At 52.1% G+C, this 27,500-nt stretch overlaps 1 protein-coding gene across 4 annotated transcripts in view; it reads left to right on the plus strand.

Annotated features, from left to right (window-relative positions):
* CRTC3 (CREB regulated transcription coactivator 3) overlaps positions 1 to 6,875 on the plus strand; it is a 97,080-nt gene extending 90,205 nt beyond the window's left edge. For 3 of the 4 annotated variants that reach the window (XM_036355580.1, XM_036355582.1, XM_036355581.1), the window contains 4 exons: positions 742 to 939; positions 1,025 to 1,105; positions 2,563 to 2,665; positions 3,415 to 6,875. In XM_036355580.1, the coding sequence (XP_036211473.1) occupies positions 742 to 939; positions 1,025 to 1,105; positions 2,563 to 2,665; positions 3,415 to 3,623 (591 nt within the window). In that variant the 3' untranslated portion in view covers positions 3,624 to 6,875. The remainder of the gene's footprint in view (positions 1 to 741; positions 940 to 1,024; positions 1,106 to 2,562; positions 2,666 to 3,414) is intronic. The other variant, XM_036355583.1, reaches the window with a different exon arrangement.
* The last annotated feature ends 20,625 nt before the right edge of the window (positions 6,876 to 27,500 follow it).

The following is a 27,500-nucleotide window of genomic DNA, read 5'->3' on the forward strand; positions in this document are numbered from 1 at the left end:
GCTTCTTCACCATCTGCTTTTCATTTTCCAAACCGTGTTGGGTTTCCTTCTCTCCTGGTGTCTTTGTCCTCATGTTGTTGGTTATGTTGTTGTTATTATTGTTTTAGTGCTGTTTACGAATGTTTAGCATTGCTTAATGTTTTAGTGTTTCAGTAGAGTTTTGGGAGACTGTAGAGTTAAATGCTTTTTTTTTAATCTCCCATCTTTAATCAGAAGTTACGGCTTAAAAAACAACAACATGGCCCTAGCTGGTTTGGTTCAATGAATAGAGCATTGGCCTGTGTCCTGAAGGGTCCCAGGTTCAATTCTGGTCAAGGGCACATGCCTGGGTTGCGGGCTTAGTCCCCAGTAGGGGGTGTGCAGGAGGCATCCAGTCGATGATTCTCTCTCATCATTGATGTTTCTGTCTCTTTCTCTCTCTCCCTTCCTCTCTGAAGCCAATAAAAATATATTTAAAAACAAACAAAAAAACCAACAACATGGCTTTTACTGAGAAAACTGAGAGGAAACTGGTAAATTGGCTGGGTTTTTTGTTTTTCGGGACAATAGAAATTGTCATGGAGTGGGAAATGCTTTGTGGGGAAGTGAGATTCGAGATACCCTTTGAAGGAGCAGAACTAGCTTCTCAGCCCAGCACAGAATGCCCAGGCGAAGGTCTTTCCTCACCGCGACGTCTCCTCCTCTTAAAGGACTCAGACGAGGAACTCGGAAGCTCAGCTATGTAGTGACTTTGTTTTCCAGATGGTGTCCTCCGATGGGAGCCCGCTTACCTTCCTGCCCACAGATGCTCAGGCTCAAGTGTCCCCGCCGCCCCCGTACCCCACACCCCAGCAGCTCCCCCAGCCTCTCCTACAGCAGCCCCACGCCCAGGAGCCCCCGCAGCAGCCGCAGGCAGCCCCGTCCCTGCCGCAGCCAGACTTCCAGCTCCTCACAGGCCAGGTGAGTCCCGACGGGAGCACCGGGCTCGGGGGAAGGCTTATTTCGCCCTGACTTCCAACTAAACGCCCCTCCTTATTCCCTGAAGGGCTCATCTCTGACCAGCTTCTTCCCAGATGTGAGCTTTGACCAGCAGTCCATGAGGCCGGGCCCAGCTTTTACTCAGCAGGTGAGCGATCGCCCGGGAGCTGCCTCTTCTCAGAGCAGGGACTGCTCAGGGTGCGGGACCCACACCAGGCGGACCAGGCTCACTCCGTCACTGATTCAGCTGTGCTGGGTGCCCGGCAGAACCTGGATCTCCCCTGGCCCCGAAGAGACTGTCGGCCTCAGCAGAGGAACTGTGTGAACACGTGATGGCGGGCTCGTGGTGGCTCTCTAGTCAGAACGGTAGCATCGTTCACACTGGCAGGGGCCACAGCAGCCCACTAACCTGTCATGTTGTGGAGACTAAGGCCAGAGAGGGGCTTAGCCTGAGGCCTCCTTGCTGAGCCCAGCGCCGTGTGTGGGCGGCCTCCCAGGAGGCTGGGTCCTGGTGGGGCAGTCCTTCCCTGGATAGTGCCAGTCAGCCGTTGGCTTTGCTTTGCAATCTTTCCATAACACTGGCCTTTTAAAAATTTTTTTTAAAAAAAATATTTTTCATTCATTTCAGAGAAGAAGGGAAAGGGAGAGAGAGAGATAGAAACATCAATGATGAGAGAGAATCATAGTTCAGCTCCCTCCTGCACACCCCCTACTGGGGATGGAGCCTGGAACCCGGGCATGTGCCCTGACCTGGAATCCATCTGTGATCTCCTGGTTCATAGAGCGACACTCAACCACTGAGCCACACCGCTGGGCACACTGACCATTTTTAACATCCCGAGGTTTTAGAATGTGTAGTAAGTGGGGCTGGCCTCTGGGCTGGAGTAAGGACAGAGGGGCACTTTCCAGCACTTCACACAGTGAGATACAGACACACGTTTCCCGAGGAGGCGTGGGAAAGCCTCGTGGTAGAACCAGTGGCTGCCTCCCTTTGTCTGGAGAAGCCATGTAGTCTCATGGTCAGTGTCCCCCAGACAAATGATGGAAACTCCTACTTTTGAAAAATTTTAAAAATAGTTTGGAAACTTAACTTCTGGGAAGGCACCTGGGAGCGGCCCCGGCTCTGACCTCTCTTCTTAGCGGTTTTCTCATAGCGAGGCCTCGCCTGCGGCCCCTCCCTCCGAGAGAAGAAAGGGCTTCTGTTCCCTCGTTTTTCTGGAAACCAAAGAGGAAGGGAACCTATTGGCTACATCAGCTCCTTGGGGAGCCTTGACAGGGCTCCCGCCGATGGCCGTTCCCACCAGCCTCCGTGTGACAGGAGGGGCAGGGGGCAGAGGCCAGAGGGCACAGAAGCCACAGTTCGGCGTCTCCTGGGATGGCTGAGAGGGCCGGGCGTGCGTGATGGGGACAGGTCCCTACTGTGGACCTCAGGGGCCCTGCTCCACACCAGGCCCTGCCTGCTTGGTGGGTAGCACGCCGGCCAGGCACTCCGATCCCACAGGGAAGGGACTGGAAGAGGCGTTCCCTCTGGGTTGCCCCGGGAGCCGTGGTGTTATTCCTCAGCTTTAGAGGTCGTTCCTCACAATGTGACCTTTGATCTTCCAGGTGCCCCTGGTGCAGCACGGTCCCCAGGAGCCACAGGACTCGTTTCATTTGAGACCAAACCTGTATTCCAACTGCGGGAATTTCCCCAACAGCCTCCTGACCGGTGAGTGTGGGCCACCGCAGCTTCCGCGCTGTTTTGATTTTGCTGTGTTGGTACAGATTCCATTGCAAGGTCGTGTAAGTGGCAACAACATTAGATAAAGCAAAACAGGAAAGTCCCAGCTCGGCTTTTCCTATGTGAGCTGCAGGTGTCCAGCCCGGAGACCGAGGCCGTGAGTCTTTTCTGAAATACTTAGTTTTCAGTGAGTGACCACTGCACAACCGGAGAAAGCCTGCAAAATTGGGAGTTGCGTGCCCTGGCCGGTTTGGCTCAGTGGATAGAGCATCGGCCTATGGACCAAAGGGTCCCGGGTTTGATTCTGGTCAAGGGCACATACCCTGGTTGCAGGCTCCTCCCTGGACCGGGCCCTGGTCGGGACTCGTGCAGGAGGCAACCAATCGATGTGTTTCTCTCACATCGATGTTTCTCTCTGTCTTTTCCTCTCTTTTCCACTTCCTTAAAAATCAGTGGAAAAATATCCTCGAGTGAGGATTAAAAAAAAAAACAATCAACAAACAAGAAAATAAAGAGCAGTCACCTTAAAAAAAGTTGGGGGCGGGGGAGGGGGTTGCGGAACTGACTGGGAAGAACGTAGATTCCAGAACAAACTAGGCCTAGAAGTGGCTGGGACACAGCGACCACTGTCCTTCCTGGCTGGGAGGATGCCAGGGTAGCGTTTTGGGGGTATCATCAGCTTGTTGCCCTCACGCCTCCTAATCCGCCCTGTCCTTCCCTCTTGCTCTTTCTTCCAGAGGACTCGAGCTCTGGCCTGTTCAGAGACCTCGGCAGTGAGCTGGAGGGCATGCCCGAGGTCAGTCTGAACATGGACACTTCCTTCCCATTGGAAGAAGAGCTCCAAATTGAGCCGCTGAGCATGGATGGACTCAACATGTTAAGTGACTCCAGCATGGGCCTGCTTGACCCCTCTGTTGAAGAGACGTTTCGAGCCGACCGACTGTGAATGGAAGGGAAGGGGGTGGTATAATTTATATCTGAACGGCTGAAGTGAAACGGAACAGAATGGAGCCCGCAGCACCCCTGGGCTTTCGTTATCCCAGGCTTCTGACATGGAACGAACCAATTCCACGGCTCCCAGCTCTGTGATGAGGTCCCACCTCATACACAGTGACTCATCCTGGACCACAGAGCGAGGCACTGCCTCTCGGGCCTGCGGCGCAGGTGACCCTGTTGCAGGCAGGCTCATTCGGGACTTCCAACGAGCTAGTCATCACCGTGACCATCACCCAGCCGGTCAGTGTGTAAAAGGAAAAGGTCATGGGCAGAGGCCCAGGAGCACCATGCAGTGCTCAGACCACTGACCCACGTCAACCCTGAGGAGGGACCGGCTGGGGTGGAGGCAGGTAGGGGCCCCAGGCCTCCGGGAGTTGTCTCAGCCTCGAGCGACGGTACCACAGCCCCAGACGCCTTCTCTGACCCAGCAGTGATGGCTGGGCACCTGCCCGCTGGCGGCAGAGCTATTCAGGGCAGAATCGAGAGCCGCAGCTCTCAGATGCCTTAATTCTAATATGAAGAAGAATTTGCACCAGGAGTCCAAGAGCAGACTCGAGTTGAGCAAGCCGAATGGTAATTTGTTTTCTTCCCATTTATAATCTCCTTTCTGCTGCTGCAGTTCGCCTTTTCCTACGGACCAGAGGAAAGGGAAGACGGTTGTATTCAGTCGCTGAAGGAAAAGCCCCTGGCAGTGGATGAGCCTGAACGAAGGAGCAAGAAGGGGCCTGCAGGTGTCTCGCAGACACGTGACGTCCTTCAGGCAAGCTCTGGGCCCGCTCCAGGTGTGCAGGCCTCTGTGCACACACCGCCTGGAGAGGACGGCCGAGGTCTGACGCAGACGCGGCCAGCCGCTGAGCAGCAGCAGAGCGAAGCTTTGTCTGTGGACCTGGAGTGTTCATGTAACTCCACTGGACCCTCAGCGCCTTGGGGGCAGGCAGGGACTGTGCCTTATTCACCATTGAACCCTCAGTACCAACAAGTGCCTGGCACTGAGCAGGTGCTGCATAACTGCGTGCTGAATGTATGAATGAATGAATGAATGCAGGAATGAATGCATCTGCCTGCTGTAAGGCAGTCTAATCTCTACTGTCCCTATTCCTCGCCAGATCTTCTCAGAGCTTTAGCTTTTCAGACACTTGTGCCTGTGGTTAAGTCAAAAGTGCACTTTAATATGCTTTTAACACTAGGTGAGCAAACCCACCGTTAGAGCAAACCCTCCTCGAGGTTGAGCTCCAAGCAGGTAGGTGCAGACCGACTTCTGAGCACATCCCCGTGGCCGAGCGAGCTGAGGCCACCCAATGCTGGGCCTCGGGGGTCCACAGGCCTCCCCTCAAAAGTTCTTCCCTCTCAGATCCATGTTTTGCTCTAAATTGCTTTAAAATGGAGCTTCAGTCTTTGAAGTTGAAGGAATTCTGTAGTAAAATGAAGGCCTACTTCATGAAACCATCATTAGTCATTGACACCTTAGTATAAAAGTATTCCAAACTCCCAGTTTCCTCTGACTTAGGCTGGGCCAGCCCCTGACCAGAAACATGGCGGTTGGGTTTGAAGGGAGCAGAGGGGACAGGGCCTGCTGAGCGCCCCTTCGGAGGGGTCTGGGCCGAATCCGGGCAGGGAAGCCAGGCGGAGAGGACGGGCACTAAAGGAGAGGCGAGAGGTGCCAGAACCTTTACCTAGATAGCCACCGCCCTTCCAGAGACATCAGGCGTGTCCCTCCTGACGGTCACGAGGCGGCTTCCAGCCCAGAGCAGCGAGGTTGTGCTCTGCGGGTCTGAGTCTGACACTGCTGTGCCTCATGGCAGGAGGGGCCTGTCCCAGGGTCCTGGGCGCCAACCTCTGCAGACCTCGCCCATGCTTTTCCTTCTGCAGGGGCGGTGCCTGCCCTCCGGCCTTTCGAACAGCCCTGGTGGTGAGCAGCTCCATCTTTCACTGTGGCCCCAAGTCTGCCCGCTTCACATCAGCCCCCAGTCCCTGCTGTTGAATTAGGAAATCAAACCAGAGTCCTTGCTAAGGGCTGGCTCAGGAGGGAGCAGCTGGCCTCCCCTTCCCAGCTTTATTTCCAGTTGCACGTCCAGATCCCAGAAAAGACCTGGGAGGGGGCCCCGGGGAGTGACTGGTAAAGTAAAGGGCCTTTCCTTGTGAGGGCACACAGCACCCCATGTGCCGAAAGAAGCCAGCTCCTGGCTGCCTTCCCTGTGTCCAAGACCCCCAACATCTGGTCTGGCCTTTCAGACAGAACGGCTCTGATGTTATAAGAGGTTTTTCTTAAAAGTGGGGGTCCCAGCATAATTCACTCTTCACAGTGCCTTACCCATGGGGATCATCAGTGTCGGGGTCCCAGCTCTCTCTGTCTGCAAGGCAGCCCCACCTTATAGCTGGGGACCCCAAGACCTACGTGATGACTTGCGCTGCCCCAGGGGCTTCTGGGAAAAGTGGCTGTTTGGGGGAGTATAATAATGACAATAAGGCTTAGCACTGAATTGAATTTGTCCTTAGGTCCATCAGTCCGATCTTTTCTGTGGAAAGGTTTTGGGCATTATACAACCCACTTTGCTTAGATGGTGGCAAGGACAACCATGGGCAGGTAGTCGCTCTGACCTTCGGCGGGTAAGTCTGCACTCACTGGTGCCTTTAAGACAAGCCAGGTGCAATCTGTGGCCTCTGATGTGGCTGCATTCTAAATATTTTTCAATATTTAGTTTTGTTACAAGAAATCGATGCCTGTACTACTCTCACTAACTAGGAGTTAAACAGCATAGAACTAAAATCTGTCTCTTTCCATTTTTTCTCTCTGTATGGTTGTGGTTTCTAGGACATGAAGTGTTCGGAGAACATTTTCTTGATCATGTCAAGATGAACATGAATTCTCCTCTGTTCTGTTTCCGTTCTCCCAAGTCTACTGTATATTCCCTGAGCTGAACGGTTTGTTGTGTATTCCCGTCCATTTGCATATTTGAAGACATTTCCAGTTCTGACTCTCGCCGGCTCTTCTGATTGATGCGCAGATGGTTCTGAGCGTGTTTTCGTTGCTCATGACGGAACCATCCCAGCAACGAATCAGACTTCCCGCCAGTGTCGTAACTCCCAGGTCCCTTGTCAAACAATATTTAAAGATTGGACTTTGTATAAAGCAGCTTCCAAGTTTTATAATGCATCATTTTACATCTTTCGTAATTAAAAGCACATTGAGGTTGTACCTGCACTTGGTGTTTTCTTCGGCCTTGAATGTGATGGGTTGGGGGAAAGCCTTCATCCTCGCCACCTCCTGTGCAGCGCAGCCTGCAGTTAGGAATTTCTGGTCCTTGGCTTGACAGGTCCTGCACTGACCTGCTTGTCATGTGTCCCCTCCTGAGAGAAGTTCCAAAAGAAGTAGGGCCAGTGGTTCTTTGGAAGCTGTGAGTATCAGGACAGAGGTTCATGGCAGCGCTTCAGTGTTCCACCTCCCTCTGCCAGCACCCCTTCCGGAACCCAGTCCTGCCCTCATCTAAACCCCTCCCCCCCACCCAGCGTCTTGGATCAGTGGTTGACCATCAACCTATGAAGCAGGAGGTCACAGTTCAATTCCTGGTCAAAGCACATGTCCAGGTTGGAGGCTTGATCCCTGGTGTGGTGTGTGCAGGAGGCAGCTGATCAATGATTCTCTCTCATCATTGATGCTTCTCTCTCTTCCTCTCCCTTCTTCTCTGAAATCAATAAAAATATCTATATATATAAAAGACTAGTATGCAAATGTCTTCTTGGGAGTTGGATCCCTCGCTATGATGTGCACTGACCACCAGGGGGAGGCACGGAACAAAGGGAGGCCCCGACTGGCAGCTGACAGCCAGTGAATGGAGGCCCTGGCTGGCAGCTGGAAGGCCCCGATTGGCCCTGATTGCCGGCCAGGCCTAGGGACCCTACCTGTGCACAAATTTTGTGCACCGGGCCTCTAGTCTATACTAATAAAGGGTAATATGCTAATTAGACCAGGTAGACCAGACATCTTCCATCCTTCCTGACAAAGCCGGGGCCCGGGTGGCATCACCCGAGGTCCCGGGTGGTGCCACTTAGGGTCCTAGGTGCCAGCGGCTGGCCTGGTTCCTGGGTGCCTGTGGCCAGTCAGATGGAGGGAAGCCTGGGTCCCAGGTGCGGGGGCCGAGGCAGAGGCAGTTAGGGGCGATCAGGCAGGCAGGCAAGTGGTTAGGGATGATCAGGAAGTCAGGCAAGTGGTTAGGGATGCTCAGGCAGGCAGGCAAGCAGTTAAAGGCGACCAGGAAGGCAGGCGACCAGTTAGGAGCCAGAGGTCCCGGATTGCGAGAGGGATATCCGACTGCCGGTTTAGGCCCTATCCCGTGGCGCCACAGAGAGATGGGCACTTTCTTTCAGACCTTTCAATGCTGATGCTGACGTAGAGCCTCCTCACCCCTCACTGCAGGGGCTCCGTCCAGCAGGAGCATGCACTCGGCTCAGGCACACTTCTTAGGGTGCCCCCTGGGTCACAGCTGCAGCTCCAAGGTGCCCACCAGGCCCAGGGCTCGGGCTTCTGGAGTCAGGCCGCTCTTCAGGGTCCTTCGTAGAGATTTCCGGTTGGCTGGGGAGCGCTTCCTCTCCTGGGGCACCACTTGCTGACTGGGCACCCGCATGGGATCGGGCCTAAACCGTCAGTCAGACATCCCCCGAGGGGTCCAGAATTGTAAGATGGTGGTGCAGGCCAGCCTGAGAGAGCCCCCCCCCCCCCGCACAAATTTCGTACACCAGGCCTCTAGTATATTTAATAAAACCAGTCCCCTGTGGAGGTTCAGCCACGGATGCTCCTTCCTCCAGTGCGCCTCTTCATGGACAGGCCTTTAGCCCTGTCTCCACCTCCCCAAGGATTTGGCTTTGTTTTCTACCTCTGTCCCTCCCTGTTCCCCGCGTCCCCGCAGGGTTCACAGGCCTGGCCTCGCCAACAGCCTGAGAGACCACCTTCTCAGCCACACCCACAGCTTGTCACAAAGGTGACTGCGGAAATCTTACCCAGAAATCCCATCTCTGGCCAGCTTCCTGAGCCATCATCTCTACTTTGACCTACACAGACCCTGTTCTTTGACCCCCGCTGAGGATCGATCCCTGTCCCTTCCTCTCCAGCTTCCGATCCTCTCCTGGCGTCCCTTCCCAGGCCAGTGCACTGGGTCAGTGGCCTCCATGACACCCTTCCTGGCCCCCCTGCTCTGACCCCCGGCCTTTCCCTGTCGGGAGCCCTGCGGAGAGAGACAGCCCCACGCTACCCACTGGCTCAGTCCTCCCCTGACAGCCAGGGGCACTCTGACCACCCCTCAAGGCCCCCATGTCTCTCTCCACTTGCAGAAATTCCCTGGATTAATTATAAGTATTATCTGTTACTTGAATACGTGCTTTCAAAGAAAGAATGAACAAGTCTTTAGAAGAACTAAATCTGTATGCTACTTGCTACCAAATCTTACTAGGGGTGGGGGCAATGTTTTAGTTAGTTAGTTAGTTAGTTAGTTAGTTAGTTAATCCTCACCTGAGGGTATTTTTCCGTTGATTTTTTTAGAGAGAGTGGAAGAAAGAGGAGAAGACAGAAATATCAATGTGAGAAACACATCGATTGGTTGCCTCCTGCATGAGCCCCGACCAGGGCCCAGGCCATGGACCAACCAAGGTACGTGCCCTTGACCGGAATCGAACCAGGGACCCTTTGGTCCGCAGGCTGACGCTCTAGCCACTGAACCAAACCGGCTGGGGCAGGAGGAGTGTTTTAAATTGATCTTTTTTCGGTCCTGTTTGCCTAATGAGTGCTGTACCTTTTGCAAGTATGGAATTCAGGGGTTGCAATAAGCCAGGTATACGGGGTGGGGCAAGGGTAGGTTTACAGTTAGTTGTGAGTGTGAAACAGTTTACTCTTGTATTCTTGTTTATTATCGTATTGTTTTCCATACAAACTACTCTTGCCCCACCCTGCATGTGACTGTGTCCTGATGTGGACACTAGATGGAGCTGAGACCATAAGAGTGGCTATTAGGGCTCAAAGCAGCCAGATGGATCTGCCGGGGACTCTCAAACTTGGCCTTTAGCCGGGTTGGCACTGGTGTTGGTTAGAAGTGGTTCTCTGATGGCACAGTGTAAACAGGCCTCTCTCGTGAGCACTCCCCTGTGGATGGACATGTGAGCACATCACATGTCCCTCGTGCAACCTGAGAGGCCGGCACTTGGGCTGACAGACGAGGAGGCCGAGCCGAGAGGCTCAGTCCCTGGGCTGAACACGGAGCACAGGCTCTGACTCCCAGGCACTGCCCCCACACCTGCCATAGGCCTCTGCCCCCAGCCAGACCCCCCGGACGATGCAGGGCCCCCCTCCCACAGAGGGGACCGTCCCGGGAGGAAGATGCCTGAGTGAGAGGTGCTGGCCAAGGAGCAAACGAATTTATCTTCCAGACTTTTTTTTTTTTTTTTTTAAGAAAAGTCTTTGCTTTTATAATTGTAGGGTGTGCTCATTATAAGAAATTCATGCCTGACCCATGTGGCTCAGTGGTTGAGCATCGGACCTATGAGCCGGGGGCGGGGGGAGGGGGTCATCCCGGTTCAATTCCTGGTCAGGGCACTTGCCTGGGTTGCAGGCTCCATCCACAGTAGGGAGTGTGCAGCAGGCAGCCAATCGATGATTCTCTCTCATCATTGATGTTTCTCTCTCTTCCTGTCCCTTCCTCTCTGAAATCATATATATATATGAAGGAGGTATCTCCAATACCATCATACTCTTCAGTGTTAGATGAATTTCTTTAAAAAAAAAATAAATTTTATATATATATAAATTCATCTAACACTGAAGAGTATGACGGTATTGGAGATACCTCCTTCCGCATGTATTCAGAGAAAGGCGCAAGTAAATAGATGAACATTTTTACCAAAAAAAAGACACAAATACAAGGTCTTTTTGGAAAAAGTATTTAAATTCAACAGAGCAAAAAGGAAGCCTAAATGAAGCTAGAAACTGCCGAACTGCAAATAATTGTGCTTCTTCACTGTTTCTCCGAAAGGAAGGGAAACTACCAAGAGGCTGGATTCGGTCTTTAAACCTGTTTCAACTGTAGATGGCATCTCTAGACAGCCTGCGACTTCGGGTGAGGAAATGAGCTCACCCACTTCCTCCCTCCGGCCCCCTCCCCAGGCTGTGGGTTCTTGTTTTCACATTGTCAGGGTTTGTGCTGTTTGCATCCTGTCCTATAGCCATCCTTCCCACCATTGTTTGGCCCCAGTTCATTGTGTGCGGGATCGCCTGCCCTGCCCGCTGCCAGTCCTTTATGGGCTTCCCAGGCCCCCATTACAGATTCTTTTTTTAAAAAAATATATTTTATTGATTTTTTTACGGAGAGGAAGGGAGAGGGATAGAGAGCCAGAAACATCGATGAGAAAGAAACATTGATCAACTGCCTCCTGCACACCTCCTATTGGGGATGTGCCCGCAACCAAGGTACACGCCCTTGACCAGAATCGAACCCGGGACCCTGAGTCCCCAGGCCAACGCTCTATCTGCTGAGCCAAACCGGCCAGGGCCAGATTTTTTATTTATTATTATTATTTTTGTGCGTGTAAATCCTCACCCAAGGATATTTTTCCATTGATTTTTAGAGAGAGAGTAGAAGGAAGGAGAGAGAGAGAAAAACATCGATGTGAGAGAAACATAGATGGGTTGCCTCCCGCACGCACCAGGGCCGGGGATTGAGTCTGCAACTGAGGTGTGTGCCCTTTACTGGAATTGAACCTGGGACCCTTCAGACTGCGGACCAATGCTCTATCCACTGAGCCACAGCGGCCAGGGCGTGAGTTCTTTATTTTGATTTTACCTCTTGGCCTCCTTGCTTTTGCCATCGAGGAGGCGATAAGAAGGGCTGTGCGGGTCACAGCTACGGGGGTGCAGCTCCTGGGATGTGAGGTTGGAGACCCGAACCCTGAAATGGGGGAGGGCGTGCTGTGAAATCGGCTGATTTGTGCCCTGGGAAACCGGCATCCATCCGCAGGGTCGGGGTGAGCACTACACTTTTCAATATGACTCTTTGTGAAAACGGAGTCTTGACCTTGTGTTTGGTGACACAGAGTTGAAGTTTTAGAATTTGGAAAGAAATGTGTGAGGGGCCCAGAGAGGACTATGTTCAAAGAAAGGACATTCCGGGCTCCTAGCAAGGGGACCTCTACGGCCAGCTGCCCCCCACAGCTACCTTAACTACCCCACCCCGTTTCATCCCCTGACGGCAGTGCCCTCTCCCACCTGCACTAAAAGGCCAGCTTCTCCTTCACGGCCTGGGCCCAGGGCCACCGCCTCTGTGAGGTTTGGATTATTGTTTGACAAGTGTTTCCTTCCTCTCCCTCCCACGGTGGGAAGAGTGGACCTCCAGGGCCTTTTCTGTTGGTTTGTTTTGTTAACCCTCACGGGAGGATATTTCTCCATTGATTTTTAGAGAGAGTGGAAGGGAGGGGAGAGACACATCAATTGGTTGCCTCCTGCACGTACCCCAACCAGAGCCTGCAACCAAGGTATGTGCCCGTGACCGGAATCAAATGCAGGACCCTTCAGTCCGCAGGCCAATGCTCTATCCACTGAGCCAACCCGGCCAGGGCTCCTCCTGGGCCTTTGCCCTTGGGCTGTGCTTTGGGGCTGATGTCCCACTGAGGCGTTTGGAGGTGAGACCTGGATGGCAGAGCTTGTCCTCTTGGGCTTCTGCCGTTGCCAGGAGCGCACGTCCCCGCTGTGTAGCCCACTGGTTCCGGGAGGAGGAGAGACAGGGAACACTTCCACCAAACCCACGCCCGGGGGCCAGGCTGCCCAGGCCCCGCTGAATTGGCAGGGCTGTCCCAGTGAATCAGCAGACACAGCCATAAAGAAAGGCTCCTGCCAGTAAGCCACGCGCTGTGGGTCATTGGTGACGTGGCACTGTTGAGGCAGCGGCTGACTGATAACCTCTGCTTCCTCTGTTGTGTTTGACGTGCACTTTGTTCCCACAGCTTCACTAACTAGGGGCTGGTTGTGTAGTAGAAACTCTCCCCCCCACCGCCGTTCCCCCCATCCCCGTTCTCCCCCCCGCACACACACCTCGGCCTGTGAGCAACGTGAGGCAAAGACTGTCTGATTCAGCCCTGGCCGATTTGGCTTCATGAATAGAGCGGACTGAAGGGACCCGAGTTCGAATCCAGTCAAGGGCACGTACCTCGGTTGCAGGCTCCTCGCTGGTCAGGGCGTGTGCGGGAGGCAACCAGTCGATGTGTTCCTCTCACATCGATGTTTCTCTCTGTCTTGCCCTCTCTTTCACTCTTCCTGAAAATCAATGGAAAAATATACTCAGGTGAGGATGTACCAAAAAAAAAAAAGGCTATTTGATTCAGTTCTGAAGGGCACCCCATGTCATCCTCTCCATCTGCCCTCTCTCTAGGACAGCCCGGAGGGAGTGCAGAGCCCAAGGCCTCTGCTCTCGGACTCACCTGCAAGCTTGGACCAGAAGGTTCGAAAGCCCTAAGCTTCGGTGCCCACCGCTAGGGAACTCGCCCAGGGCGCAGCCGCCACTTTCCTAGCCGGCTAAGGAGTGACAGGCAGGAGGCCCTGGTAAGTGCACCAGGGGAGCGGGAGCAGGGAGAAGGCGGAGCCCTTTGTCCAACTGACCTGCAGTGCCCAGGGGGGTGAGTGCCCTCTCACTCACAGCACAGACCTGCCTGGGGAACGGGCACGGGGAGCCGGAACTCGGGGACTGTGAGGGGCAGCTGCAGTCTCTGCCCACCAGCATCTTGTGTGCTAATCTAGGTTCCACCTGGCCTAGTTTCCTTAAAAGTTACCATCCAAACCAGGATGCTCTTGAGAGTGAAAGGAGGTCCTGTTAATAATGGTGCCAGGCCCCAGCCGGTTCTGCTCAGTGGATAGAGCATCGGCCTGCGGACCCAAGGGACCTGGGAACAAAGGGACCCAAGTTCGATTCCGGTCAAGGGCACGTATGTCAGTTGCAGGCTCCTCCCCTGCCCAGGCCCTGGTCGGGGCTCATGCAGGAAGCAACCAATCGATGTGTTTCTCTCACATCGATGTTTCTCTCTGTTTTTCCCTCTCTCGTCCACTCTCTCTAAAAACCAATGGAAAAATATCCTGGAGTGAGGATGAACAACAACAAAAATAGTTGTTTGTGCCGGGATGCCAGGTGTAAACCGGGAGCATGGTCAGCTTGTGATTGGGAGTAAGACCCAGAGGCAGTGCTGCATGGGGGCGGGTGCCTGGGTTCTGGAGTCACAGAGACCCGGTGCCCATGTGGCCTCCATCCTCCCGGACTGGGAAGCTGGGCAAGTCAGTGGCCTTTGTGCCTCAGTTTCTTTAAAAATGGGGTGAGAAGACCCACCTCATTAGGTTGTGCCTGTGACTAACAAGTACTTCCTAAACGTTAGCTGTCATTTTCACTGTTATTCTTTTTAACAGTGAATACATAATACTGCTAGACCTCAGAAACACAACGGAAGAATTTGTTGAGAAGACCAAGCCTGTACCCTGGAAAGAGTACTGAGCATAGTTTTCTCCACAAACAGAGGGCCCCTGTCTGTTCCCCACCCTCCTGCTAAGGAGGTGGATGGCGAACCAGTGTGGCCAGGGGACCGGCGCCCACCTCGGGCTTCTGGATGCGCCAGCTTCCTGGCTCAGGAGCCTCGGGCCATCCTCAGGTGATGCTTGTGCACCTGCCGGAAGCCTGGCCTTTTGAGGCCTGAACCCCCCTAACTGCTTTCTGCAGGGGCTTCCTCTCCCTCCACTGCAGGGCCTGGTTTTAGGGCCACAGGCACAGCCATGCCACCTGGAGGCTGCCTGGGCCCTGCCCTCCCCATAGCCAGGATGGCACAGACCCCGTCCCCTGCGATGCTGGCTTGATCCACTTGGCCAATCAGACGTTGTTTCCTAGGAATTTGAAGCACAAATGGGGGTCTTTGGAATTGAGCCACATTAGTGGCTGTGGCCTGGAGAGAAGGTTCTGGGCAAGGCCCCTGAGGGGCCACCGTCCTGCCATTAGGAGCCTGGCTGTTGAGCAGCTCCTCTAAGTCAGTGTGTCACCCACTAATTTCCTCGTACGTTTCCCGGAGCCAAGATTTGCTTCAGCCGCCTCTGAAGTCGGAACCTCCCGGGAGCAGCCTGGGCCCCGCAGCAGCTCTGTCCTGGCCCCGGCCTGGGGGGCCGGCCTGCCATCCGGGCTCCTGTCCCTGTCACTCTGCCTTCTCTGATCAGGCAGTGGCAGTGGTAGCCAGTAAAACGTGTCACTTTTTAATCCAGGTTTGTTTGTTTGTTTTTAATATTTTTATTGATTTCAGAGAGGAAGGGAGAGGGAGAGAGAAATAGAAACATTAATGATGAGAGAATCATTGGCCGCTGCCTCCTACACGCCCCACACTTGGGATTGAGCCAGCAACCCAGGCATGTGCCCCTGGCCGGAATCGAACCCAGGACCCTTCAATCCGCAGGCCGACACTCTACTCAATGAGCCACACTGGCTAAGGCAATCCAGGTTCTTTCTGAAGATAGATGGCCTCCCTGGCCAAGCTTTGGGCAACTTCCGGTGTTACCCCATCACACACCTCTCACCACTGCAAGCAGTGCAGCTTAACCACTCCCACCCGGCAAACACCAGCTGTGCGGGGTGCTAGTGCAGGTGCACGGACAGGCTGCTGCAGCTGGGGCCTGGCTGCCGAAACAGCAACAAGACGTCTTCACTGAACTGAAGGGTCTTTAAAGTGCCACCCACTTCCAGGAGGTTGACGTGGTCGTCAGCGTTTCTCAAACTTGTTTGACCTCTGAATCCTTTGGTGAGGCTGGCATTCTGTGGATCATCCTGGGAAAGTCATGGAAACAGGAAGGATGAGGGCAGGATGCGGGAGAGGATTAGACGTTGAAAGGAGCAAATAAGGGGACAGGATGGAGCAAAAACTGAGGAGGCGCACAAGGGAAGGAGGAGAGGGCACCCCGAGTTCCCAGCATGGAGGCCCCAGTGGGCCAGGCTCGGGGAGGTCTGAGAGATGCGAAGTGACCGCCAAAGAAGCCACATCTGAGACTTCAGTATTAACCGGAGAGAGAGGGCTGCTGCCTGGATAGAGCACCCCCTTTTCTCCCGCTGCCTGGTAGAAACTGTTTGGGGTGCTCAGCCCAGCATGAGCTGACCAGCAGCCTCTAGTCTGCAAGTTGACTTTTTAATTTTTTTTTTTTCAATTAAAAAATGTCTGGCTGGCCATCTAGTTTGTGTGAATGAGAGTGTGGCTCACCAATGCGAGCTTGTTAAAATGTCTTTGGCAAAATGATCACTATTTGCAAAGGACATGGTTCTAAGCCGGAAAGCTTGAAGAAAATCAAATTTAAAACCACAAGAGATAATAACTGAAATCAGTCATGTGATTATGTAAGAATTAATGGTGAAAGACTGAATCAAGATGGCAGCTTGAGCGCTTGTTCCAACCACCGTTCCAGCCCAGCCCTCTAAACATGACAGAAAAAAATGTGTTTAACAAATCCATCATAAGGCCCTGCTGGCATGGCTCAGTGGTTGAGCATCGACCTATGAACCAGGAGGTCACGGTTCAATTCCTCGTCAGGGCACATGCCAGGTTGTGGGCTCAATCCCCAGTGTGGGGCATGCAGGAGGAAGCCAATTAATGATTCTCTCTCATCATTGATTTTTCTATCTCTCTCTCCCTTCCTCTCTCTGAAATCCATCATAGGGCTAGAAACTACTCATTACCAGGAATTATGAGGAATAAAGAATGCTAGAAAGTTAAAGGCAAATAAATGGAATTGAGTCCAAGGTAAAGATCTAACCACAAATGCTCAGAAAACGACACCTGTAAAGAGAGGGGCTGGCCCTAGGGATGTGCCAAGTGCAGAGAAGGCCCAGGGCTGATGACTGGTGTGTGGTGAGGGCTTGCCCCTCCCCCTCCCACTGCACCAAGTCACCAGCAACAGATGGACTAGCAGACAGCAGAGAGATAAGGACAAACTTGGGGAGCTCATTTACCACAAGGGCGGCGGGACACAGGACTCATTTCCTTCATAAACAATGAGCCCTTTATCAGTAAGATAAAGACCAACAGCCAACAGAAAGAAAGGAGCCAAGACAGTGTCAGTAAGTTCACAGAGAAAGACATGCCAGTAACCGGTCCCCACTCCAAGATTCTGGGTCTCACTCATCATTAAAGAAATGCTCATTAAAACAGTGAGAGGCATAGGGTTCGCTTTTAGCCAAGATTTGGAAAGATTGTGGATGCTCAGGGTGGTGAGGGTGTGGAGAAACAGAGCTCGTATACCCTGCTATACTAGAGGCCTGGTGCACGAAAATTCATGCACTCGGGTGGGTCCCTCAGCCCAGCCTGCGCCCTCTCGCAGTCCGAATCCCTCAGGGGATGTCCGACTGACGGCTTAGGCCTGCTCCCTGGGGGATCGGGCTTAAGCTGGCCGTCAGACATCCTTCTGGCAGCCTGCGAGCCCTCAATGGATGGCCCACTCCCTGCAAGGAGTGGGCTAAGCCGTCAGTCAGACATCCTTAGCGCTGCCGTGGAGAGGCTCCCGCCACCGCCGCTGTGCTGGCCAGCCATGAGCCCACTTCTGGCTGAGCGGCGCCCCCCCTGTGGAAGCGCACTGACCGCCAAGGGGCAGCTCCTGTGATGAGCATCTGCTCCCTGGTGGTCAGTGCGTGTCATAGTGACCAGTTGTTCCTGGTTGTTTTGCTGTTAGGGTCAATTTGCATATTGCCCTTTTATTATATAGGATTTTTTTTATTGATTTCAGGGAGAAGGAGAGAGAGATAGAAACATCAATGATGAGAGAGAATCATTGATTGGCTGCCTCCTGCATGCCCCCTACTGGGGGGAATCGAGCCTGCAACATGGGCGTGTGCCCTTGACCAGAATCGAACCCAGGACCCTTCAGTCCACAGGCCGATGCTTTATCCACTGAGCCAAACCAGGTAGGGCCAGAATTCTTGTTTGTTTGTTTGTTTGTTTTGTTTGTTTTTTGTTAATCCTGACCCGAGGATATTTTTCCACTGATTTTTAGGGAGAATGGAAGAGAGTGGGAAAGACATAGAGAAACATTGATGTGATAGAAATACATGGATTGGTTGCCTCTTACACGCACCCCATCTAGGACTGGGGCCGGGGAGGAACCTGCAACCAAGGTACGTGTCCTTGATTAGAATCAAACTCGGACCCCTTTGGTCCACAGGCCGACGCTATATCCACTGAGCCAAACCAGTTAGGGCCAAACAGAATTCTTAAGGTACTGAAATAAAATATTGTATATTATTTTTTTATATTATTGGAGTGGGAAAACCTAACTAAGCAAGACACAAAATCCAGAAGCCATAAATCTTTTTTTTCTTTAAAGGACAGATTTGACATCATAAAAATGCAAAACATCTCAAGGGCTAGAGACCATGTCAAAGATAAAAAACAAGTGACGGGCAGTGGGTGCACCATGCATCATAGGCCTAAAATACGTAGCCCTATCAAAGGATGAAGCTTTTAATTCCAGTACATAAATAGTCAAAGGACAAGAACAGGCAGTTCACAGGAGAAAAAATTAAAATGGCCACTCGTTGAGATATGACACTCATGCTCACTTAGGGATCCGAGAAATGCAGATTTAAAAGTTGATCATATCCAGTGTTGGCAAAAGGAAAGGAATTGTGCTGTGGCCATCACGTGCTGGTAGAGTCCTAAAGGGCCACTGGGGGTACCTGTCTAGGTAACATCTGCAGATAAGCTTCCAGGAATCTGTCTTGGAATCACCTGCCCACCTGTGCGTGGACATGTGAACAAGTACCCTCATCGCGGAACTGTGTGTATTCGAGAAGAGCTGGAGATGCTCCAAATAATCAGAGGCAGGAAGAGAAAGGGGAGTTCACTTTGGATATTTCTGTATTGTTGGAATTTTTTCTATTCAATGTTTTTTTAAAAATTAATGCCAAAAAGGGGGGAAATGCTACATATCTGATTTCAGCAAATTATTAGAGTGAGCTGAAATCCCAATACCTGCTGCCCCTAACTACCATTAAAACATCCTTGGAATCAATCCAAATGAACTCTCAGGCACAGGCAGAACAAAGGAGGCACATGGCTCCGTATGACCCAGCCCTCCCTAATGAGAAGAGGTATCTGACTGGCATGGCTCAGTGGTTGAGCATCAACCTATGAACCAGGAGGTCAAGGTTTGATTTCCAGTCAGGGCACATGCCCGGGTTGTGAGGTCAACACCCAGTGTGGGGCCTGCAGGATGATTCTCATCATTGATCTTTCTATCTCCCTCTCCCTTCCTCTCTGAAATCAATAAAAACATATTTTTTTAAAAAAAGAAGAAGAGGTGAAGAAGTAGACCTTCCACACAGCCCGATCCCACCGGCTGGAGAGGCTGAGGTGGGGTGAGGATGTGGCCGTGACTGCACAGAGGAGCAGGGTGGAGGCAGCTTCTGCCACCGACCCACCACGATGCCCATATTTGGGCTGAGCACCCTGCCCAGCCCAGGAGAACAGCCCAGACCTCCAACTTCAGGTTCAGAACGAGGAAGAGCACTCACCCATATCACCCCAAGTCATGGGGCATTTCCAGCGAGGGCACCGTAAACCTGCAAACCCGGAGCAGCCCGATGCAGACAGTCACGACCACGCTCCAGCTGGGCTGCGGATCTTGGCTCCGTCTTCCTCCAAATAGCACGAGTGACTCAGCCCTCCCAGGGTGCGCTTCCCTCTCTGCCTCCACCGTTCCGTCTCATTCATGACTCCTCTCTGTATCATTACTCCCACTGATAGTCAAAATACTGAAGCAGGAGCACCCGCCAAGCAAAAGAGACACCAGCTGTGAACAATGGATGGAGGGAGCAAATTACCCCAAAACTCAGTGGCTTAGAACAACAAACATGTATGATCTCACGCCCGTCGGGGTCCGGAGTTCCGAGCTGCTGAGCTGGGTGGTTCTGGCTCGGGGTCTGTCATGAAGTTGTAGTCAAGATGCCAGCTGGAGTTGGACTCATTTGAAAGCTTTAACGGGACTGGAAGATACACTTCCAAGATGTCTCATCACGAGGCTGTAGGCAGGAGGCCTTCGTGCCTCACGAGCCAGCGTCTCCCCAGTGCTGCTTGAGTGTCCTCACAACATGGCGGCTGGCTTCCCAGAGGGAGCGATCCGGGGGAGCAAGGCAGGGTCACAAGGCGGCACGACCTTCCCCACCTCCTTCCCAATCTCATCAGGCTCCTCTTTCCCACTGAACTGCAAACCCACCACCTTTCCACCTGTCCCTCAACATCCCAGGTTCACCCTTTATATTTTCTCTCCTGCTGCCTAAAAGCCTTCTCGCCCAGATCTTTCTGTGGCTGGTTCCTTCAGACCTTTCGGGTCTCAGCTCACATTTCACCTCAGACAAGCTTCCCTGAGCACCTCATCAAAAAGTAGTCCCGCCCAGCCGGCGTGGCTCAGTGGTTGAGCATCGACTTATGAACCAGGAGGTCACAGTTCGATTCCCGGTCAGGGCACATGCCCGGTTGTGGGCTCCATCCCCGGTGTGTGGCGTGCAGGAGGCAGCCAATTAGTGATTCTCTCTCATCACTGATGTTTCTCTCTCCCTCTTCCTATCTGAAATGAATTTAAAAAATATTTTTTAAAAAAAGTAGTCCCCACTCCTGCCTGTCACTCTCTCTCATGTCACCTTGCAGGGTTTTCTCCCCGTTACAAATGCATGGGCCCTACCCAACGATACATAATTACATCCGATGGTTTGCCGGGGGCAGTCGGGACCGATGTCACGCTCCACTTCCTTCATTCTCATCACCGTGTGGGGACTTCTTCCCAGCACTGGCCTCCATCTGAAATTACCTTGTTCACTGGCTTATTGCTCTTCTCCCTTCAAATACAGGGAGAGTCCTGGCATCCAACAAGACTCTTCTTGCTGGTTTAAGCTGAAGAGGAATTTTTTTTATTTTTTTTATTTTTTATTGATTAAGATATTACATATGTGTCCTTGTCCCCACGTTACCCTCTACCCCCCACCCCCCCACCCCCGCTCATGCCCTCACCTCCCCGTTGTCCATGTCCATTGATTAGGCCTATATGCTTGCATGTAAGTCCTTTGGTTGATCTTTCCCCCTTACCCCCACCCTCTCCTACCTTCCCTCCAAGTCCCGACCGTCCAATCAATGCCTCTCCGTCTCTGGATCAGTCCTTGTTCATCAGCTTATGTTGTTCATTATATTCCACAAATGAGTGAGATCCTGTGGTATTTATCCGCTCTCAAGTTCCATCCATGCTGTGGCAAATGGTAAGAGTTCCTTTTTCTTCTTCCTGAAGAGGAATTTTTAAAATATATTTTTATTGATTTCCAAGAGGAAAGCAAAGGGAGAGAAACATCAATGATGAGAGGGAATCATTGATTGGCTGCCTTCTGCACGCCCCACACTGGGGATTGAGCCCACAACCCGGGCATGTGCCCTGACGGAGAATCGAACCGTGGCCTCCTGGTTCATAGGTCGATGCTCAACCACTGAGCCACGCCAGCCGGGCGTGAAGAGGGATAGATTGAAGGATATCAGGGGCCTCATAAAATCTCCAGGAGGCAGAGAACCAGGCCTGGAGGCCATTTGCATGGGTCGGTCCTCATATAAGCCCCACCACACACCCACTGCCGTCGCCTGGAGGGCACTTGAGGGACCCCACTTTTGGGATGCCTGCTGCTGCTGTAGGATCTGCTGTCCTCCCCAGAGAGGATCCCTGGCTCCTGTGTCTCAGGGTTGCTTCGCCTCATGCAGGTACATCTGACTGGTGGTGTCTTAGGTCACCAGCCTTCCACCCTGGGGTGATGCAAATTCGTGAGGCAGGGAATTCTCCAGGGTCCGGGCTGGGGAGGAGCCTGCAACCAAGGTACGTGCCCTGACCGGAATCGAACCAGGGACCCTTTGTTCCGCAGGCCGATGCTCCATCCACTGAGCCACACTGGCTAGGGCTACATTTTCTTTTTGAGAAACAGCTCTGGCTTGGACCTGGGTCCCACTGTTGTCTGTAAGTATGGAGGAAGCGTGGTTGATGGGGTTAAGTAACCCCAAACACACCATGGACCAGTCATGCTGCGTTTCTCTCACATCGATGTTTCTCTCTGTCTTCCCCTCTCCCTTCCACTCTCCCTAAAAAATCAATAGAAAAAAAGAAAATAGTTTCTGGTGACAAGAGGCCCTGGCTTTGCTCCAGGACCGGGGCTGTCTGCCGCCCTCTTGCTTGCGTGTGTGTTTGTTGCTCGTGCATTTATTTTTGCTGCCGAGAGCACGCTCCCGGGGAAGCACTGTGAGGATGGGGATGCTATTCATCTCTATGGCTTCAGTCCCTACACCAGGGCCTGGCGTGTCAGAGGTGCCCATACATTTTAACTTAGTGAATTGTGTCCATGAAAGCCCTCTAACAATGAATGCGGCTTACCTGTAACCAGCAGGAAACTGCAGAAATGTCGCTGTGCGACTTCTAGGGCTCAGCTCCCATGGCTTACCGCCTCTTTTTTTTGTTTCGTTTTGTTTTGGGTTTTTTGGCTGTTCCCCGTTTCAGATTCCAGATGGGGGGAAGGTCATGGGTTCACCTTGTCTATTTGTACCAAGCCGTAGTCGTAAGGGTCCTATACATGGAGGCTCTGGGGAGAGAGATCCGCCCCACGTCAGTCAACCAGAGGGGCCGGCCGCATCCCAGGCTCTGTGATTGGCATGTCTCGTACCATGGGAGCACCTCTTACCTGCGGATTGGGTCCGAAAACCTGCATGGGAGACTTTATCCCATGCAGTCAGTTATTCATGAAGATGCCTTAAATGCCCCCTACATTTCTCTGCCGTACAGTAGCACCTATCAAAATTCTTACAAAATTCTAGTTCAGCCAGTTTTCCTTTCCAAGTGGGAACAGATGGCTGCTTCTCCGGGTGAGCACCAGATGAAGGAGCTCGTTTGCCTCATGGGTCTTTTTTTTTTTTTAATTAAACTCAATTAATTAATTTATATGGATATTCAAATACAGGCGGAAGTTTATTTAGAAAGTCACAGAGGTAGGAAAAGTGAGCCAGCTGGGCTGCGTGGGCTCAGGGAACAAGCCACAGAGGCCAAAGAAGGGCCCCGGGAGCTCAGGAGAGAGAGCCAGGTTCAGGCCCTGAGGGAAGAAGTGAGGGGAAGGTGTGGGCATGCTCCAGAAAGAGTGGGCCAAGAGTGTGTTTTTTTTATTAGACAATCACCATATGCTCAGTGTGAAAAAATAGAGAAAAGCTCAATGACAAACATCACCGCTGAGCACCTACTGTGTGCCGGCACTGCAGCAGGTGGTAGAGATGAAGCATCACGGCATCTGCCTGCCCGGTGGGTCTTGCATGAAAAACACACACTTTCCACATTAGAGTCACACTCCTTATGATGAAAGGCCCACAGTATGGGACACGTGGGACCCAGACCCACAGAGGACCCAGGCCCTTCACATCTTCCATCTCTGCTCCCTGTGGGGCGGGCACTGAGTAAAAGGGAGACAGGATCTATGGCACTAATTTTTTTAAAATGTATTTTATTGATTTTTTACAGAGAGGAGGGGAGAGGGATAGAGAGCTAGAAACATCGATGAGAGAGAAACATTGACCACTGCCTCCTGCATGCCCCCTACTGGGTATGTGCCCGCAACCAAGGTACATGCCCTTGACTGGAATCGAACCTGGGACCCTTGAGTCCGCAGGCCGACGCTCTATCCACTGAGCCAAACTGGTTAGGGCAATGGCAGTAATTTTTAAAATATATTTTTTTATTGATTTCAGAGAGGAAGGGAGAGGGAGCGAGAGAGAGAAACATCAGTGATGAGAGAGAACCATGGATCGGCTGCCTCCTGCACGCCCCCTACTGGGGATCGAGCCCGCAACCCGGGCATGTGCCCTGACTGGGAATCAACCATGACTTCCTGGCTCATAGGTCTTCGCTCAACCACTGTGCCACACCAGCCAGGCTCTGCACTATTAAGCTATCCTCTCCTCCCCGGATCCTTCCTCTCCTCCCCTCTTTCCTGTCTCTCTCCTGTTTTGAATACATATATACTACAAGGCTTCTGATATATTTAAAAATCCACTTGTTCTTATTGGGTTAACACATGAATTGCCAGGAAGTCTGAATATAAGAGGGAGAAAATTAATCTGATCCCCAGCACGGAAGTAAAAGCAGAGAGCAGTGAACTTGTGTCGATAATCCTGCCCTCTGAAAGGGCCTTTCCCATGGAAATGAAAGAAGATTCTAGCAAACAGCCCTGACCTGCTCTCAGCGCTTAGACAAGGACAATGCAGGGGGACGGGTGCCCCCTCCCATCAGCCTGTCGCTGGGGCTGCGACTAATAGGATTACGGGAGGTTGGGTTGTTAGAAGACAGACAAGAGAAATCTGGGTGGCAAATGGGAGAAATCAATGGAGAGATGAAAGGAAAACGAGGCGAAATGCCAGACTCTTAGGATAAAGTGTGAAGAATATGAGGGGAAAATCCCTGATGTTTCTGCATAAATCAAGTGGAACAGAATCAATAAGCAAAATTTGTTTATCCCCCCCTTTTCCCTTCTTTACTGAATTCTTCTCAGAACTTAAAAGAGTACCTACAGCCCTAGCCGGTGTGGCTCAGTGGATAGAGCGTTGGCCTGCAGACTGAAGGGTCCCGGGTTCGACTCCGGTCAAGGGCACGTACCCCGGTTGCAGGCTCCTCCCCGGCCTGGGCCCTGGTCGGGGCTCAAGGAGGAGGCAACCAGTCGATGTGTTTCTCTCACATCCATGTTTCTCTGTCTCTCCCTCTCTCTTCCACTCTCCCTGAAAATCAATGGAAAAACATCCTCAGGTGAGGATTAACAAACAAAACAAACAAACAAAAGTCTTCTCTGTTACAAACCCCAAAAAGAGGTGCTCCTGGAAATCCCAAGGGCAGACCCCCCCCTCCAATATGATGGTCCCTTTCACAGGTTTTATAAATACATGAATCTCTGGGTCTTCACAAGGGCACATTTCACGTGCGCCTATGACATCAGAGCAAACATGCGTCCCTGCTCTGCCCGATTCCGGCGAGAGGCTTTCCAAATGGAGCACGTGGCGTTGGCATCTCCGTGCAGCCTCTCCCTCATTAAAAAGCTCTATAATTACACACCTGGCACGGACGCTGCTGGGAATCTATGTGAGAACTTGGCCCAGGCAGCCCCTAACCAAAATCTGCAACTTCCTGGATCGAAACTGGCCAAGATTGTGTCTGAAAAAACCCTACCGATTGTCAGAGACAATAAATGAAACTTGCCCTTGTGCGCTTTGTCAGGCTCTCCTCGCATCTCCGTGAGCACGGGACCAGGAAGGCTGGGCCTCGCCAGGGGAAAACATCTCAGAAAGGCAGGCGGGTCAGGGCAGGTGCAGCTGGTGGGGGGGTGGGGGGGGACAGTGGGGGGCAGTGTGGGGTAAGACCAGCCAGCTTCTTCTGGGTTCTGAATGCTGAGGGAACCACAAAAGGGAGATGTCTGCATTGCTGCTGCTTATGATTTTTAAAATATATTTTTGCTGATTTCAGAGAGGAAGGGGGGGAGAGAGAGAGAAGGAGATAGAAACATCAGTGATTAAAGAGAATCATGGATCAGCCGCCTCCTGCATGCCCCACACTGGGGATGGAGCCCGCAGCCCCGGCGTGTGCCCTGACCGGGAATCGAACCGTGACCTCCTGGTTCACGTCCAGCCTGACTGCACTGCTTCTTTGTAGAAACGGAATGCGGCCGAATGCTCCCATCCTGAACCATAGAGATACGGATCGTTGTCCAAGCGGCAGTTGCTCAAGGAAGGCAGTGGGCGGTTCTGTCTTGTTTCCTAGGAATTTCTCAAACCATGGTTTGTCTAGTTCCCTTATGTCGTGAGAGTCCCAGGGATGGTGGGGGCCAGGGCCACCCTCCTAGCCCAAGCAGAGCGGCTTTGATTTGATGTGTTTCACTTATTTCCCTAATTTCATTTTTATTCAGTCAGTTGTACAATAAACATTGGTTAAATAGCAACAGTCTGAAAAGTTCAAACTTGAGAAACATCGATTCGTTGTTCCACTTATTGATGCATTCCTTGATTCTTTGTTTTAAAAAATATGTTTTTATTGATTTCTGAGAGGAAGGCAGAGGGAGAGATAGAAACATCAATGATGAGAGAGAATCATTGGTCGGCTGCCTCCGGCACGCCCCCCACTGGGTATCAAACCTGCAACCCAGCCATGTGCTTTTGACTGGATTTGAACCCTGAACCCTTCAGTCCCCAGGCTGACACTCTATCCACTGAGCCAGGGATTGGACCTGCAGCCTTGAAATATTCAGACAGCGCTCTAACCAACTGGGCTCCTTGGCCAGAGCTATTGATTGATTTTTTAAAAAAAATATATTTTATTGATTTGTTAGAGGAAGGGAGAGAGATAGAGAGTTAGAAACATCGATGAGAGAGAAACATTGATCAGCTGCCTCCTGCACATCTCCCACTGGGGATGTGCCCGCAACCCAGGTACATGCCCTTGACCGGAATCGAACCTGGGACCTTAAAGTCTGCAGGCCGACGCTCTATCCACTGAGCCAAACCGGTTTCGGCTGATTTTTTTTTTAATGGAATCATCTACTGACTTCCAGTCTCCCTCCATGGAAGATGGAGGTTAAGCTCTGTTATCACGCACTCATCCGCATACCCCCACATCCTGCATCCCGTGTCCGAGCTGCCCACGCACTCTGGGGAAAGGGAGGGTTTCAAGGAGGAAGAGACCACGAATATCAATGGCAGTGGGGCTCAAAGAAAGACGGGGACTGATGGAGTCCATGGGATGGAGAGACAGGAAGTTGGTGAGATCCGAGGCGAGAGCTGCTTCCCTGGGTGGACAGAAACCACAGATGTTGGCTGCAGGAGATGAGAAAGTAAGGCAGCGAGTATGGACAGCGCTCTCCAGAAACTTGGCTTTGAAGGTGGGCCAGGAGCCCTGTGGTTAAGTTCTCCAACGGCCTGAAAGCCGTGCAATGCCATCAGGCAGCTGTTTTTGGGTGTTTGTTTGTTTGTTTCTGTTTCTGGGGGAAAACGGTGAACAGCCCTAACTGGTTTGGCTCAGTGGATAGAGCATCGGCCTGCGGACTGAAGGGTCCCAGGTTCAATTCCGGTCAAGGGCATGTACCTTGGTTGTGGGCACATCACCAGTGGGAGATGTGCAGGAGGCAGCTGATCGATGTTTCTCTCTCATCGATGTTTCTAACTCTCTATCCCTCTCTTTAAAAAATCAATAAAATATATTTTTTAAGAAGGTAAACAAAACAAAATGTGACTCTTCACAATTCAAAGTCCCACGAAAGACACGGTTTACATCTTCAGTACAGGATGAATAGGAGTGTTTTCGAAGCGCTAGGGAAACCTCCTGTCCCAAGACTGTCAGTTACTGAACTGAGAGGGGAGGGGAGCGTGGACGGGAAGGTGTTCGGCTAATTATCTCGGCTCCTAGAAGAGCCTGTAGCAGGCCCAGGAGACGCCCTCCCTTTGGAGCAAAGCGCTTGGTTGTGGACACCCCGTGTGAGCTCCCCCAAAGGGTTGGGGATCCAATTCTCTTTGGCTATTTTTTTAAAGGAGACTGACACCCGTGTGGCCATAACCAGGTCTGTAGGATGTTGTCACAGAGAGAAAGGGAACGTAGGCTCGACCCTCTGGACTGGTCCGCAGGTGCCTCCGTGTCTGGATATTCCCCTTCGTTTCTGATTTCCGCAGAACTCACTCTCAGGCTGAAGAGGCTGAAGCATGGGAGCAGAGTGAGTGAGAGGAGGAGGAGGGGAGATGGAGTCAATAAGAACCTAAT

Source organism: Myotis myotis, unplaced genomic scaffold (assembly GCF_014108235.1).
Source record: "Myotis myotis isolate mMyoMyo1 unplaced genomic scaffold, mMyoMyo1.p scaffold_m19_p_23, whole genome shotgun sequence".
NCBI classification, from domain to species: Eukaryota; Metazoa; Chordata; class Mammalia; order Chiroptera; family Vespertilionidae; genus Myotis; species Myotis myotis.